A 16,713-nucleotide genomic window follows, 5' to 3' on the forward strand; every position below is an offset into this window, starting at 1 on the left:
AGCATATCTCTAAGGCCCCAGTCTTGCAAACACTTAGGGAACAATCCACAAAGATACTTAAAAAGAAAAGGAGTACTTGTGGCACCTTAGAGACTAACCAATCTATTTGAGGTTAAGTTGGTTAGTCTCTAAGGTGCCACAAGTACTCCTTTTCTTTTTGCGAATACAGACTAACACGGCTGCTACTTTGAAAGATACTTAGGTGCCTAACTCCTGTTTTTGACACCACTGCAATCCACAAATCTCCCACTTGTCTGCTGCCTAACTTCACACAGCACCAGGGGTTTTGCCTCTACACTACAACCTCACACTAGGTGCCCAGGCACCCATCTGCCACCTAAGCCTTAGAATAATTCACAAACCAAGAAAGACAGGCATTCAGCTGCCTAAAGTCACATGCAGGGCCCAATCCGGTAGGCACGCTTACAGAGTGCCTACTGGATCAGCCCCCGAGGTGAGTTTATGAAAACCTGCTAGATGAGGGGAGGAACAGCTCCTTCCTAACTGTGGCCTAGTGGGACGTGTGAGACCCTGGTTCAAGTTACCCCTCCTCCTGTGGGAGAGAAGGGATTTGAACAGGAATCAGCCATCTCTTAACTGCTAGGCTATGGAATATTCTGATGTGGGTTTCCCTCATCCTCTCCTACTGAAGTTGTTGCACTTTAATTAAATAATTGAATATTACTTGGGCGAGTGACAGAGTTAAAAGGATTCTGTAGCCTAGTGGTTAGCGCACTCACTTCAGGGGTGGTATTTGAACTAGGTTTCTCCCTCATCCTGGATGAGTATCCTATCCACTAGGCTAAAGTTTATGAGGGAGCTCTGCCCCCCCCCCCCCAAGCTATTTTGCTTTGGGCCCTGCCTGCAACTTACTTCCTAACCTTGTGGCTGCCTTTGTGGATCACAGTCTAGGGTGCCTATCTCTCCCCCTTCATCATATAGGAGCCTAGGTGCCCAACTCAGGCCATGTCTGAACTATAGGGACTATAGCAGTATAGCTACAGCACCGTAGTTATACCAGCATAAGCCTGTAGTGTAGACACAGCCTACAGTTACAAGAAGAGTGTTTTATGTCCCTGTAGGAACACGACCTCCCTGAGCAATGGTAGCTAAGTTAACAGAAGTATTCTTCCTCTGACTGAGCTGCATCTGGTTCAGGGGTTAGAGCAACATAGCTACTACTGTTCGCACCCCTGAGCACGACTGCTATGTCAACCTAAGTTTTAAGCGTAGACTGGGCCTCAGGCTTTGTGGGTCACAGTGTTGTTCCTATGATTTTCTAGGTGCCATCAACATTGCAATGCCTAAGACCCTTCATGAATCTGAACCATGCAGACCCATTGCAGTAAAAGTGTGCAGGATTAGGGTCCAAGATAGGTTTGAGCCTTTAATGTTTAATGAAGAGAAACACTGTATCCTGAGAAAGAAAATATGATTTGTGTGCATAGACAGTTCCTGGTGGACAGGAACTATGTTTCCTACTTGAATTTGAAACTGAATTTTTAAAAAATAGTGCTCTCCAGCGTTGAGAGCTACACTATCTGGTTTCCATAAAGTTCCTTTGAGACGAGAAGCAATTTGTACATACTAAATACAAGTTTTACACCATGTTAATGAATTCTCAACATTCAAAACCACTCTACACATAATAGATCTGAAAAAGCAAAATATATAACATTAATATATTTTTAGTAAAAGAATCTTGCAAACCATTATCTAATTGAACATAATAGTCTAAAGAGTTTCACAAGGATGGTTTTGACAATATTTTCCAGAAATTTAAATTTTAATTATTTTTGCATACTTACTTTGTCAAGACAGAGCCTGAGACTTGCACCTTGTGGGGCTAATATATCTGCCTTCTATCACTGTCCTGTAGCCCGGATCCCAATAGGATCACTGTCCTGTAGCCATCTGGCCCGACCCTGTCACACAACCTAATTTCAGCTGATGCTCATCTGAAAAATCAGTTGATTTCCTTGTAACTTCAAAAACCTCTTCATTTGCAGTATGACCTCATAATCTCTTAACTAGAACATATGGAGGAAAAAAGATGCACCTGTGGGGTTATTTTAATGTGCATTTATTCTGAGTTGGAAAACATTTCGGATAAATGCATTTCTCCTTCAAAAATAAAATAAAAACCCTGAATATATAGTTCAACCTTATTTACTAGAAAAAAGAACAGGAGTACTTGTGGCACCTTAGAGACTAACAAATTTATTAGAGATAAGCTTTCATGAGCTACAGCTCACTTCATCGGATGCATAGAATGGAACATATAGTAAGATACACATACAGATAAGTTGGAAGTTACCATACAAACTGTGAGAGGCTAATTAGTTAAGATGGACTATTATCAGCAGGAGAAAAAAACTTTTGTAGGGATAATCAAGATGGCCCATTTAGACAGTTGACAAGAAGGTGTGAGGATACTTAACTTAAGGAAATAGATTCAATATGTGTAATGACCCAGCCACTCCCAGTCTCTATTCAAACCCAAGTTAATGGTATCTAGTTTGCATATTAATTCAAGCTCAGCAGTTTCTCCTTGGAGTCTGTTTTTGAAGCTTTTCTGTCGCAAAATTGCCACCCTTAAATCTTTTACTGAGTGGCCACAGAGGTTGAAGTGTTCTCCTACCGGTTTTTGAATGTTATGATTCCTGATGTCAGATTTCTGTCCATTTATTCTTTTGTGTTGAGACTGTCCGGTTTGGCCAATGTACATGGCAGAGGGGCATTGCTGGCACATGATGACATATATCACATTGGTAGATGTGCAGGTGAATGAGCCCCTGATGGCGTGGCTAATGTGATTAGGTCCTAAGATGGTGTCACTTGAATAAATATGTGGACAGAGTTGGCATTGGGCTTTATTGCAAGGATAGGTTCCTGGGTTAGTGTTTTTGTTGTGTGGTGTGTGGTTGCTGGTGAGTATTTGCTTCAGGTTGGGGGGCTGTCTGTAAGCGAGGACTGGACTGTCTCCCAAGATCTGTGAGAGTGAGTGATCATTTTTCAGGATAGGTTGTAAATCTTTGATGATGCGCTGGAGAGGTTTTAGTTGGGGGCTGTAGGTGACAGCTAGTGGCATTCTGTTATTTTCTTTGTTGGGCCTGTCCTGTAGTAGGTGACTTCTGGGTACTCTTCTGGCTCTGCCCATCTGTTTCTTCACTTCAGCAGGTGGGTACTGTAGTTTTATGAATGCTTGACAGAGATCTTGCAGGTGTTTGTCTCTGTCTGAGGGACTGGAGCAAATGTGGTTGTATCTTAGAGCTTGGCTGTAGACAGTGGATCATGTGGTGTGTCCTGGATGGAAGCTGGAGGCATGTAGGTAAGTATAGCGGTCAGTAGGTTTCCAGTAAACATCCTCCTGGCCACTATGGATGTAGAAGCCCTCTACACCAACATTCCACACAAAGATGGACTACAAGCTATCAGGAACAGTATCCCCGATAATGTCATGGCAAACCTGGTGGCTGACCTTTGTGACTTTGTCCTCACCCACAACTATTTCACATTTGGGGACAATATATATCTTCAAGTCAGCGGCACTGCTATGGGTACCCTCATGGCCCCACAGTATGCTAACATTTTTATGGCTGACTTAGAACAACGCTTCCTTAGCTTTGGTCCCCTAACACCCCTACTCTACTTGCACTACATTGATGACATCTTCATCATCTGGACCCATGGAAAAGAAGCCCTTGAGGAATTCCACTATGACTTCAACAATTTCCATCCTACCATCAACCTCAGCCTAGACCAGTCCACACAAGTGGTCCATTTCCTGGACACTACTGTGCTAATAAGCAATGGTCACATAAACACTACCCTATACTGGAAACCTACTGACCGCTATACTTACCTACATGCCTCCAGCTTCCATCCAGGACACACCACACGATCTGTTGTCTACAGCCAAGCTCTAAGATACAACCACATTTGCTCCAATCTCTCAGACAGAGACAAACACCTACAAGATCTCTATCAAACATTCTTAAAACTACAATACCCACCTGCTGAAGTGAAAAAACAGATTATCAGAGCGAGAAGAGTACCCAGAAGTGGGTTTGTGGTTTACTGTGGAGTCTAAAACTGGGACTTAGGGGCCAAAGTCTGAGGTGTAGGTGCCTAAGTACCTGTATGGATGGGGCCTAGGAGACTCCATCACTATCATGTATGAAAACTGCATATTATCCTTGAAGCTAATCAAGCAAATAAAGGTGATTGAGCTCACATTATAAATAAATAGCTATTGTAGATCAAGAAGCCTACCCCATCTCCCACTGGTAATCTTCATTGCTGTTGTACATTCATATATAAGTGGACTCACTGCTTTAGTCCTTTCACTAACACAGCAGTCTTTAGCTGCTGGTGTAGCTCTGTTTCTCACAGGCTTTAATTCATTAATCTTTTTACTGATTATGGCTTTCATTGGAAAAACAAATCTTCACTTTTTGCCATGGAAATATTTAGCAGAGGTATGCCAAGAAATTGAGCAAATGGGAAATGCTTTCCTAATAATTAGCTTTTTGACAGACCATTTGCATTTGTGTAAGTGCTCTAGTCTGAATTAAAATGTGATGGCTATATCTCTCATTTTACACTAGTAAAAATGGTGTTTAAATATAAGTTTTCAATACCCTTTGCAGGGGGAATATATTGCAATCTAATATATAATTTAATAAGGAATATAAGAATTGCCATAGAGGAATGAAAGAATGGCACTTTTACACTTTAAATTATATCAGTTTATGTACTTATACTGGTTTATGCTGATTTGCCAATCTCTAATTTACACTACTATCATGCTATCTGGAGTGGTTCACAACCATGAGTGTCAGCCTAACGAGAGACTATCAAGAAGTGGGACTGAGACCCCAACTGGTTGTATGTTTTATAATTAGATTTCACCAAAGCAGTAACAAATGTGAACTCCTGAACCACTATACTGGTCTTTCCATGGAGACACAGACAGTCCCCTGGGGCTCTCCAGTCTATCTTGCCACCCAAGCAAGATGGATTTAGTGATAGTTGGTTGATATGCACCAAAGATCATAAAAGATTCAGGTTGCTTCCAATCCCAAGAGACTAGTCACTTATCCATGGTCAATTTGGACCTCCAATCTCGCTCCAAAGACAACGCTTGTAGCCAATCCTATAGTAAACCCACGAAGGATTTATTAACTAAGAAAATAAATCAGAGAGTTATTTACAGGTTAAAGTAGGCAAACATATACACAAATGAGTTAGTCTATGATTCCAAAAGGTGACAGAGTTGTAGTAATCTGTCAGGACTGAATGTCTTTCAGGGCTAACTCAGGTTGACCTTAGTGATCTTAGAATCATAGAACTGGAAGGGATCTCAAGAGGTCATCTAATCCAGTCCCCTGCACTCAAAGCTGGATTAAGTATTATAGTGATCTCTCTTTCTGTTTCATAGCTCCAGCCCTGGGAGAGTCTAAACAACCAAAGAGATGAAAAATTTTTTGTTCACTATCTTTATTTCCTTTTTCTAGAATTTCAGATGATGGAATGAGCCCTTTTGCACATAGCCTTTCCATGGGTATGAAAGGGAAATTAACAAAGTCTTTGTATTGTGATGTCCCACTGTGATGCATGCCCAGAAAGGGTTAAGCGTCCTGCAGAATAAATTACTCAAATTCAACCCTTAAAAACATGTGGGGAGATAATGTTTGTCTTTTTGTGTATATACATATATATTGATAGAGGTCAACAATGTAATCAAACAGTCCCTGTCTATGCTGTACTGTATTCCATTAATTCAGAGATCAAAAGAACATCTTAATATTTAAATGAACTGTAAACACAAAATATCACTGTATTCATCTCTCTTTGAAATGTATAGCTAATCATCTGCGAATGGTGGAAAAACAAGCAATTGCCTTATGTTAATTTGTGTAGCTAATTACCAGTGATAGACCTACTTCAAAGTCGCCCTGATTGCCTATTGTAAGCCGAGGGACACCAACCTGTCAAAGAAGGCCTGGAATTGTATAAAAGATCCTTGGGTCCTGATCCTGTCATCTCAGATCTGCTTGAGGTTTCATGCAGGGGCAGCCTAAGCCACAAGGACTGAGATCCCAGTTCTGACTGGACCGCCCTGAAATATAAACATTGGACTATAACCTTTGAATTATTTCTGAAAGAACTCTTTGCATCTACAAAGCTCACCATCTCTGCTATGAATCTGAATCTCAAGACTGACTCATGTCTGTATTTATACTGTTCTTTTAAACAATTCTCTCTCCCTTTTCTTTTTAAATACATTTTAGTTTAGTTAATAAGAATTTGCTGTATTTGGGTAAGATCTGGAATATTCATTCACCTGGGAGGTAATGTGTCTGATCCTTTGGGATTGGTAGAACCTTTTCTTTTATATGATGAATAAGATTTTCATTAATCCTCATCCTATTTGACTTGGGTGACTAGGTGGAGGCCTGAGGCTGGGTTGTTTTAAGGGACCTGTGTTGTTGACTTCTGAGTAACCAGTGAGGTATTATAGAAGCTGTTTTTTGCTGGCTTGTTAAATCTAAGTATTGGAATATCCACCAGCTTTGGGGATTGCCTGCCCCATTCTTTGCAGTTCACCCTAATTGAGTGACCTCAGCTGGCTCCCCTGGGATTCCGGTCACACACACAATGGTCCATTTGGCTTTGATAGGCCTTCTTAATGAGCAGGAGATAATCTCTCCTGAAAGGTTTGCAGTTTCAGGGCAAACATTTTTTACAGTTATAAAGCAAAAAAATGAAATATTACCTTATAGCATGTGATAAAGATATTATAAGTGAGATTACTCCATGCAGCAACTTACAGGCATTTCATAAAGTCTAAACCAGTGGTAGGTAACCTGCGGCCCGTCAGGGTAATCCATTGGCCGGCCGCGAGGCAGTTTGTTTACATTGACCATCTGCAGCCATGGCTGCCTGCAGCTCCCTGTGGCCACGGTTCACCATTCCCGGCCAACGGGAGCTGCGGGAAGCGGTGGCCCCTGGATTGCCCGTGGGCCGCAGGTTGCCCACCACTGGTCAAAACACATTGTTATAAATCCAATGCCCATCTTAACAATACTAACAAAGGTGATACAGACTGGTTTTCAGCAATCAATTTGTCAGTGCTGGGCTGATGCCTAAAGCCTTGGCAAGAGCTGGCATCTGGTTTGCCAGTCTCACAACCACCAGTCACATTCCCATGGAATTTGAAGTCAGTAATTTCCACTATATTAAATGTAATTATCATACCTGGGTACAGATTTCATAATTTGTATTTATGGTTGATAAGTAATCACCCAGTTTTTCCACTATTCTTCTCTTTCTGCTCAAAGGCATTTTCTTAGTCATTTTGCCTGTCTTGGGTGAATTATTTTCTCAGGAACCTTCTTCACTATCTACCTATGACCTGTGGCTGAGAAATTCCTTCTGTGTCTTGCTTGTTCTTGTTGATTATAACTCAGTACAGTACTTAGATGAAGTACTGTTTTAAGAGTAGATTGGATTGATGTTCTTGAATTTCTTGAAACATTTCATTTCGTTTTCCCTTCTTATGAAATAATGTCACCAAAGTAGTGTTTCAGCAGCAGACCAAGTGTGACCTTCTTCTTGCTCTGCAGAGTATGGAGAGGTAGAAATATTAGAGGCTAGAGATGCAAAAGCTCTTATAGCATTGCCACTGGCAAGTCAGTAGTATCTGCATGAATGGACAATGGTGAGGCAGTTCTACCCCCCAGTTCCATAAATACATGCAGTTCCTGTGCATTACACATCTGCAGGAGCTCCTTCTTAATGAGACATTGATACTGCTGCCATCTCAGGACCACAGAGTAGGAATCCTTTCTCCTTTATTTACAGATCTAGAACTAGATCCTCAGTTGGTATAAATTAGCATAGATCAATTTAAGTTATCATCTGTTTATCCCACAGACCCAAGCTATGGAGTTTATATTCAAATCGGTATCTGAAAAAGTCCAGGGGTGTCAAGAATCACATTTTTATTCTTTATTTATTTCAAATATCTATTCAAATACACACTCCTCCTCCCCACTAAAACCCATTCAGAGTCAGTGTGCAGTACCGGGAAATGGTAGCAAAGCAGCAACTTGACTGCTACCGTGTGAAATTTTGTTAAATCTAAACCCAACATTTTATCTGATTAATGCAAAGCTATTGTGAGATTTCATGCTTAACCCCTCAAAATCATAATAAATTCCATGACAGTTGAAATTTAATTTTCTGTCCCCAGAGTATTTTGTTTGTGCATTAGGGTAGAATAGCTTTAGCATTTCGTCTAAAGCCACCAAAAAGATGGGAGCAGGGAAGGATACACAAGTGTGAGTCCTAAATTTGTAAAAGACTTGGCATCCATCAAGTATTGAGTGGGTGGACAGTCTCTCTCTTTATGAATTAGGAACATGGATTAATGATTAGGCTTCTGTTTTCTTCACTCAGTTATGCTGGCTTGTTGGTACTGAACATGTGCTGAAGTAGTGTAGTGCTTTAAGCATAAGGAGTCAACTGTGTGTTTTGTTAATCTCTGTCATGTCACAGATGTCATTTGACCTGAAATTACCCAGTGTAATGCAATGCCAGTATCATACTGTGGTAGAGATTTAAAGACACAGGATTTTTCTTATCTTCCCTTTTTGCTGGTAGAAGAAATATAGTAAGTGGCACTAGGTCTACTGAAGGGCTGGTTGACACTGTAAACTGGTTACAGGATATTTAACTATGCAGAAAAGCCTTTCTTTTAACTTATATTTTCAGTAGACAGGGATCACAGCTGGAACTTTGACTCTAACCCTTATGAATTTTGGACTGAGCCACACATCTGAATCTGACCCTAAGTTGTAGGTTCCAAAGTCAGACAGTGCCTGTTTTCTAGTTCCAGTTTAGTTCAAATGTGACTGAATTATTACAGGAGCTCCTCATGAGCTTTCATTGCTGTTGAATCCAATGCTGATCCCTAAACACTAGTCATAACATAATCCAGAACTAGATTTGAAAATTTCCCCTTTGCATTTTTCTAGTCTTAGAATTGGAATTTTACCATATTAATAATACTGAGAGGAAATAACAACCATTGGCCACAGCGGTATTCTGGATCTGGAACATGCAGCTGGAATGCTTTCCCACAGTACAGTGGTCCCCAACCTTTCTTGTGGGAATAGCATATTGCTATTCCCAGAAGACTGGGGCGGGCGCCGTATACCCCGCCGCCGAAATGCCGCCGAGGAACGGCACCGCGTTGGGGACCCCTGCCATAGTACATACCCACTAAACTGATATTTTTGTGGCTTTCCTTCTCCCTACATATTTTTCACTCCCACTTATTCCATCATTCCACAACATCCAAAGATTTAACTATATTGTCAACTTTTCATGTACTGAGTTCTTGATCTCAACAATTTTACTCATTTTATGCTAAGGTACTATTGCGCCATACAGTTAATGTGTTGCTATTCTGGGGGTAACATAAGAATATAAACTAGGTGGTTTTTTTTTTCTAATTTCTCATCCAGGTTCCATTCTTTGTTCTTGCACTCTACATGTTCTATAGAGATATTGCCATACAAACACACATTCCAGGCTATACCATCCACATGCTTCTCCTGACAGGTAAAATTTTGGAGGGCTGCAATTCACTAACTTTCTAGACTATGCCTATTTTTCAAAGTCTATGCAAATGCAAATACAAACTTGTGACTATTATCGCACATGGAAATTCCTGATTAAGGGAAAATTCCTGCTGCTGCCTCCACAGATATGGAGGCTCCTTCTCTATAGCTCTGAGGTTGTTTTGTTGCTCCAGGGGGGTCATAGGATTCCAGGGGACACAGCTTTGCATAGGCCCTTGGCACAGCAGCACAAAGGTTAAAGAAGGTGAATGACCCAGAGTAGTTAGAGGAAGGTGAATAACCAGAGGATTTGCTGAGAATCGATTCTCACCTCCCCACTCCGTGAATGGGGGCTGAAGGAAGCTATTCTAACTTTTAAGAGCTCTAAAGTTACTCTATGGCATTGGGAGCAAGGACTCCTCTCTGCATGTCTGCTTAGCACCCACACTGGCTACTCAGATCACATTCTGGCCAGAGAATTTTCTGCAGAGTGTACAAATCCTTTGAAGATGTAGCCCTGCATCAGCAGAAATTTAATAAAAGATACTGTAGCAGGGCAGGCTGTGCTCCTGCCTTTTCACACCACAGAAACTGGAGTGGATTCTACTGGTTGTGTATCCATCCTGCCATTATATAAGCTCCTTCCACCAACACTCTTACAGTCCCGTGCAGCAGTATGATTTACAAGATCCCCTATGACCTCATGAGAGGAGCAGAGGTCTCCTGTCCCTCAGGCCTCTGTGAGAGTGGGCTCAGCAAGTAGCCCTGTTCCTCTCTTCCCCTTGCACTACCTTCCTCTTTATCATTCTTGAGGTGATGAGCTAATTGGGTAATTAGCTAAGTACCCTGATCAGCTTTTTCGAAGGGAACTAACTGGTGTCAGAGTGCAGGCCCACCTGTTAACTCCCTGCACTCTGTCACAGTTATAGCTGTCTATTTCTGACAACAATATCAAATAATTACTTGCCTATTTTAATCCAACTGCTCTGGAGAGGAGGTAGGTCACTCTTTAACGATATGTTTTTGTGAGTTTTGCAATGTTTCCTGCTATTTATTTCTTTGTTCATGAGATACATATATTACCTCTCTCTTTCGATCATTTCCGTTATTTCATGGTATTTACCCAGTGCAGTGCCACACAACTATCATCTGTGACGCTTTTTTCCGTCGCTCTTTTCTTGGGAGTAAGATCTCTATGGTGTCACATGGGAAAGGGAAAGTAAGCTAACTCCAGCAGTGATATTGTACACGTACATTAGTGGGCTGATAGCTGGAAACATAGACCTCTAGGCAAATTAAATATTAATGAAGAATTCCAGCTGCAATTTATATGTTATAAAAAAGAAAGAGGAAGCATTACAATCAATGTGTATTCTATAATATATGATTTTGAAAAATCCCCTATACAGCAGCCGATAAAGTGTGTGTATTTTTGAAGTATTGAATGGGATTTTATCCACCGATTTTAATGTGAGTCAGGACAAAAAACCATGTATAAGAAAGTAAAGGTTTTAAGTAGCCCAGCTTCATTGTGGCTACAGGCTGAGAGGGTGGTGACCATTCCTCAATTAAGTTTATTTGGTAACACTCACAAGTGACTTCATGTCAGAGGGAACTACGGCACTTCTCCTCCAACCTAGACAGCAGATCAGCATTTCAAAAGACAGTTGAGTCACATTAGTATTTCATAACTCTCAATTCAGTTTCTTAAGTAACAGAAACATTTTAAAGGACCCCTGCTGTCTGGAAAGTGCAGTAGCTAAGCTGGAGGGGAAACAGGAACAAACTAATGACAAAGGCTGGGAAGGACTAAAGAACTTGGCTGATTTTATAGTGCAAACATTAAAAGTTTTAGATATCTCAGCTAAATAAGAGGGGAATATATTTTTACAGTTCTTGTGCACGTGAATCAGTTGATGTGCACAAAAACTGCATTTGCACACCAAAAAGTCAAATCACCTAATTTGCAAGCAAAACACCAATTTTGTGGCCATAAAATTTACAAAACCCAGTTTGAACACTTTCCAAAGCCAAACTCTAAAATACTGTAGGAACTGGGAAACCATCAAACTAAAAAAGCATCATCAACCAGACAAAGAAGCTATGATTTATATATATTGTACGGAAACACAAAATAAACCTCTGACATCAATCACACCAATCTGGCCCTAATGTTAAGGAAGATTAATGTAGTGAAATTTAGCTAACAGCAGGAGTAACGGTGTTTTTAATGGTTTCTTAATTAATGACACCAGTTCACACTGATGCAGATTAGAAAACTGTTCCAAAGAGCAGGAGGAGAACAGCAAGAGATCTCTGAAATCATACACTCAGACATTTTATGGTCAAAAGGCACAATTGTGATCATCTAGTCTGACCTCCTGCACATTGCAGACCACAAAACCTCACCCACCCACTCTGGAAACAGACCACTAAACTCTGGCTGAGTTACTGAAGTCCTGAAATCCTAGTTTAAAGACTTAGTTCAAGTTCCAGAGAATTCACCATTTACACTGTAAGTGACCCATGCCCAATGCTGCTGAGGAAGGCGAACCCCTCCCCCCCCGCCCCCCCAGGGTTTCTGCCAGTCTGACCTGGGGGGGAAATTGCTGCCAACCCCAAATATAGCAATCAGCTAGATCCTGAGCATGTGGGCAAGATCCACTAGGCAGATACCTGGGAAAGAAGTCTCTGTAGTAACTCAGAGCCCTCCCCATCTAGTGTCCCACCAGTAGCAGTTGGGGATTTTTGCTACTGGCAGTTGCTGATGGGCTACACACCATTGTAGGCAGTCTCATCAGACCATCCCTTCCATAAATTTATCAAGCTCAGTCTTGAAGCCAGTTAGGTGTTTTGCCCCCACTGCTTGCCTTGGAAAGATGTTCCAGAACTTCACTCATACACAGAAAACAGAAAATAAAAAACAATCGATGTTGTTAGATTTTGAAAGAAAACTAATTTACTTGATTTTTATAAATATTTCCTGTTGTATACAAAATATTCAAAATTATACAAAATGCCGTGGTAACCACATTAGGGACATATCCCCTAATGTCTATTAATTACACTGAAAATTCACTCAGCCCTGGTTATCGAAAGTGATTCTCTTTCTCCCATGCCAATAGGGAAACGTGGGTGGGATAGCTGACCTAGTAATTTATTTTGAGGTTTATTGTATAAATCAATCTTGAGACATTTACACTTTTTTAAAAACATAACATGCAAAATCAGACATTAAAAAAAGATAAAAGGATCTGCATAAGAGGCTTCCGAGACCTAATCCAATCCCCACTCCCACTTCTACATTTCTCCTACAGGATATAAAGACACCTACAAAACAACAAATAACTCTAAAAAGCCTCCCTGGCCATCAAATAAATTTCCTCTAAGAGCCACCACAACAGACCAATAAAAACCTCATCAAAGCTCCTCCCAAGGAAAAGCTTCAGACAGCTGGGTGCCCTTGCAGCATCTTCAAATCTGTGCTGTGCTGAACCAAGGAGGGAAGCTAATTCCAGCCCCAAGGAGATTGCTCTGCCACCAACAACCTTGCTTCTAAACCAGGAAATTATGTATTTAAATGCTTCAGATTATCACAACAGCTTCAGTTTCAAATAGGGACCAAAATAGTTTTGCTTTTCTTTTTTGAATAACAAGGACCCAGCACATAAGTGCAGGCCAGCATTTAAGGTTCTATGGGCTTGGTCATGGCTTGGAGCCAGTGGGAGCTTTGTCATTGACTTCAACAGGCACAGGATCGGGCAGTGAACCAGTAAACAATGAATCCCTCATGTTTCACCTGGAAATAATTTGGCAGCTCTTGAAAGTCATTGAGCCCTGATTAATAAGAGCTGCACGAGCTGCCGTTTCTCTCACAGTCATTCTGTCAAACTAGTGGTTTGGTGAAATGACTGAAATTTACACATTTGGCTAAGGGGCCATTTCACGTAGGCTTTTAACTATATGAATAGAACCTCCAGGTATTAGGTCAAATGAGAATGAAATAAAATGACAATAAGAGCTTGATTCCAGGCTGATGTCTCTTTTACAAAAGTCTGCGCAGGCAATCAGGACAAACTTATTAATCTTATGTAATTAAACCAAGAGTGGAGCTTCACTATTACCAGACCCTACCTTTATACAAGTTGCACAATTTAATCCTTTTTTTTTAAACAGTGTGTCTCTGCAGTTGGGTGGTGGGGCATGTGCAGTATCTTGTATTCACTCCATTACTTTATGGGGACTGAAAATGCACCAGAACTCTTTCCTTCACCCCACACTACTGCAGGAAGTTCTGCGAAGACAGAGGTTTCTGACAGGGATGACCCTTCATTCTTGACATAGTGAAGGCCACTAGAAGTATGTATTTTCAGCATAGCAACTAGAGGTTCTAGCTGAAAATATCTACAGCTCCTGCTCCCACTTGGAAAGATACATCTTCACCACCATCGATGTAAGCCTTCTTTTCTCTTTCCACTCATGTGGCTGGAACAAAAAACCAACCAAATGCAACCAACCTACCACAACAGTCTTACCAGTAATCCGTGTGTCACACCTTCATTACATGAGATCATTACAAGATCAATTCTCAGTTCCTGCAGAGGGGGCTGACTGAAGGGAAGTACCCCTTGGATGACTGCTGCCTGGCCGCCACATGCTAATCCTCCTTGCACCAAGCAAGAGGCTTTTTCATAATGAGTTTGATATATATCACATTAACTCAACAGCCTCTGTGAGCTTAAGTCTTTAGAAGATTGTATCTTTGAGAGACTATGTTCAATGACCATCTTTTTCTGGTGGTCCAGGGTTCCTTAAACATAACTTCTAACAGTTCAAGAAGTGCAAAACCAGTAAGATGATGGAATGGAAGAGCCACACATCAGTTCTTCCACTAAGAAGGCAAATGCTGATACAAAATTACCCATCATTTACAGTTACTGGATGATAGATGCTCTCTTACATGTGACATTGTACAATAAAGAATAATATGTTTAATGCTGTGGTTGCTAACTAAGCAAGCACCTTTAGGTATTTGATTAAACACCTGGTCCTAACATTGTCATGCTACTAAATGATAAATAATGTGGTTACATGCCTGAACCTTTAACTAACTTATTAGAGGCAAATTTGACCTCTCGTTGCAGACAAAATTCCTCATAGTAGTATTTTATTTTATTTATACTTTTATAAATATAAATAAACTTCAATAAGAGCACCCTGTCAGTGCTCTGGACACCCTTGACAAAAATATAGTAATAAATAAATAGAGTCATCAGGTACTCCAGTCACAGGGACAACAAACTAATCAACATCTGTACAAAATGCACACCAGAATTCCACACCACCACAACTACCCAGCCCTGCCCAGCACCCATCTACTAACAGATAAGGGTGAAAAGGTGGGACATACGGAGTGAGCCGACAAAGTCCACCTGTTATAGACATGAGGAGGAAATGAATTCCAAAGGTCTGGGGTCATAAGCGAGAACACACTGCCAGCTGCCCCCCCATACCAATGGGGCTTCAGCTCAGGCACCTGTTCTGACTGCAGCAGTATGCCTGGAGAGAGAGAGAGTCTCTGAGATTGTCAGGTACCAGCTCATTTAAGGCTTGATATGTGAAAGTCATTCTGGAAACCAATAAGAAGCCAGTGCAGATCACAGAGCACATGTTTAATATGCTCCTAGAGAACATACTGTTTACCAAACAAGCAGTCAAATGCTGCACACCTAGGCACATAACTGCTAAGATTCAACCCTGCATTTCATCTGTGGCACTCATTTCTGTGGGTGTAATTTGTGGCTGTGCTTGAATTCAGCTGATGATTACCCCATGTGCAAAACATAGTTTCCACAACCATTTCTTATAGTTCTTTAAAGGATTCAGATCTAACGAAACAGCAGCTTCTAGAGCACATTCCTTTCAAAGCAAAATGGCAGTGATTAGTTCTAACACATTATATGAAAGATTAATTCTTGTAAATATTCATCTAATGTATTAGAACTAATCACTGCCGTTTTGCGTTAAAAAGAAAGTTATGTGGAAGCTGCTGGCTAAAGAATCTCAATTAATATAAGAAGATGACTGGAATAAAAGGCCTTTGAGAGTTGGAGTAGGCTGGACATTGTGATTAAAAACTAGAATAAAGCTCAGACAACAATCTTAGTTAAAAGAGGAAATAGATTTGTTAGGTGACCATAACCTGTGATGGCCACTACAATCAGGTACAATACAGCCACCAAGGTTTGGAAACTCTGCAGTCTAGATTTCAGAGTAACAGCCGTGTTAGTCTGTATTCGCAAAAAGAAAAGGAGTACTTGTGGCACCTTAGAGACTAACCAATTTATTTGAGCATAAGCTTTAGTGAGCTACAGCTCACTTCATCGGATGCATACTGTGGAAAATACAGAAGATGTTTTTATACACACAGACCATAAAAAAATGGGTGTTTATCACTACAAAAGATTTTCTCTCCCCCCACCCCACTCTCCTGCTGGTAATAGCTTATCTAACGTGATCACTCTCCTTACAATGTGTATGATAATCAAGGTGGGCCATTTCCAGCACAAATCCAGGTTTTCTCCCCCCCCCCACCCCCCAAACCCACTCTCCTGTTGGTGATGAATCCGATGAAGTGAGCTGTAGCTCACGAAAGCTTATGCTCAAATAAATTGGTTAGTCTCTAAGGTGCCACAAGTACTCCTTTTCTTTTTGCGAATACAGACTAACACGGCTGCTACTCTGAAACCTGTCTTTGTGCACTGTCACTCTTCACAGAGATTTAGGTGATCTGAAAATATTGTATGCTTTGAGATTATTCTTAAGAAGGAATTTGGGCGTTTCTTTCACCCTCCTGTGGTGAGATTCCTTATTTCTATTGATTATAGTAATCAACTAGGGCGAGGTGCACCTCTGTTTACACAGCTATGCAGGGGACCAAGGCTCCCCTCTTATTTTCCTCAACGGCCCAGATCAGTAATGGAACACAGCCCTTGCATGCCACACAGTCCTGATTTTGAGCTAGAGGGAAGGGTGAATGGGGAGTGAGTGTAGCCTAAACTCCATCGTCAACATGCTGGCC

General features: G+C 41.0%; 1 protein-coding gene across 1 annotated transcript in view; it reads right to left on the bottom strand.

The window, feature by feature from the left end:
• The window catches only part of IQCM (IQ motif containing M), a 189,027-nt gene that overhangs the window by 19,890 nt on the left and 152,424 nt on the right, over positions 1-16,713 (bottom strand). The window contains exon 11 of the mRNA XM_074950990.1: positions 15,043-15,064. Coding sequence (XP_074807091.1) covers positions 15,043-15,064 — 22 coding nt within the window. The remainder of the gene's footprint in view (positions 1-15,042; positions 15,065-16,713) is intronic.

The sequence above is a fragment of the Natator depressus genome, chromosome 4, assembly GCF_965152275.1.
Source record: "Natator depressus isolate rNatDep1 chromosome 4, rNatDep2.hap1, whole genome shotgun sequence".
Classification (NCBI taxonomy): domain Eukaryota; kingdom Metazoa; phylum Chordata; order Testudines; family Cheloniidae; genus Natator; species Natator depressus.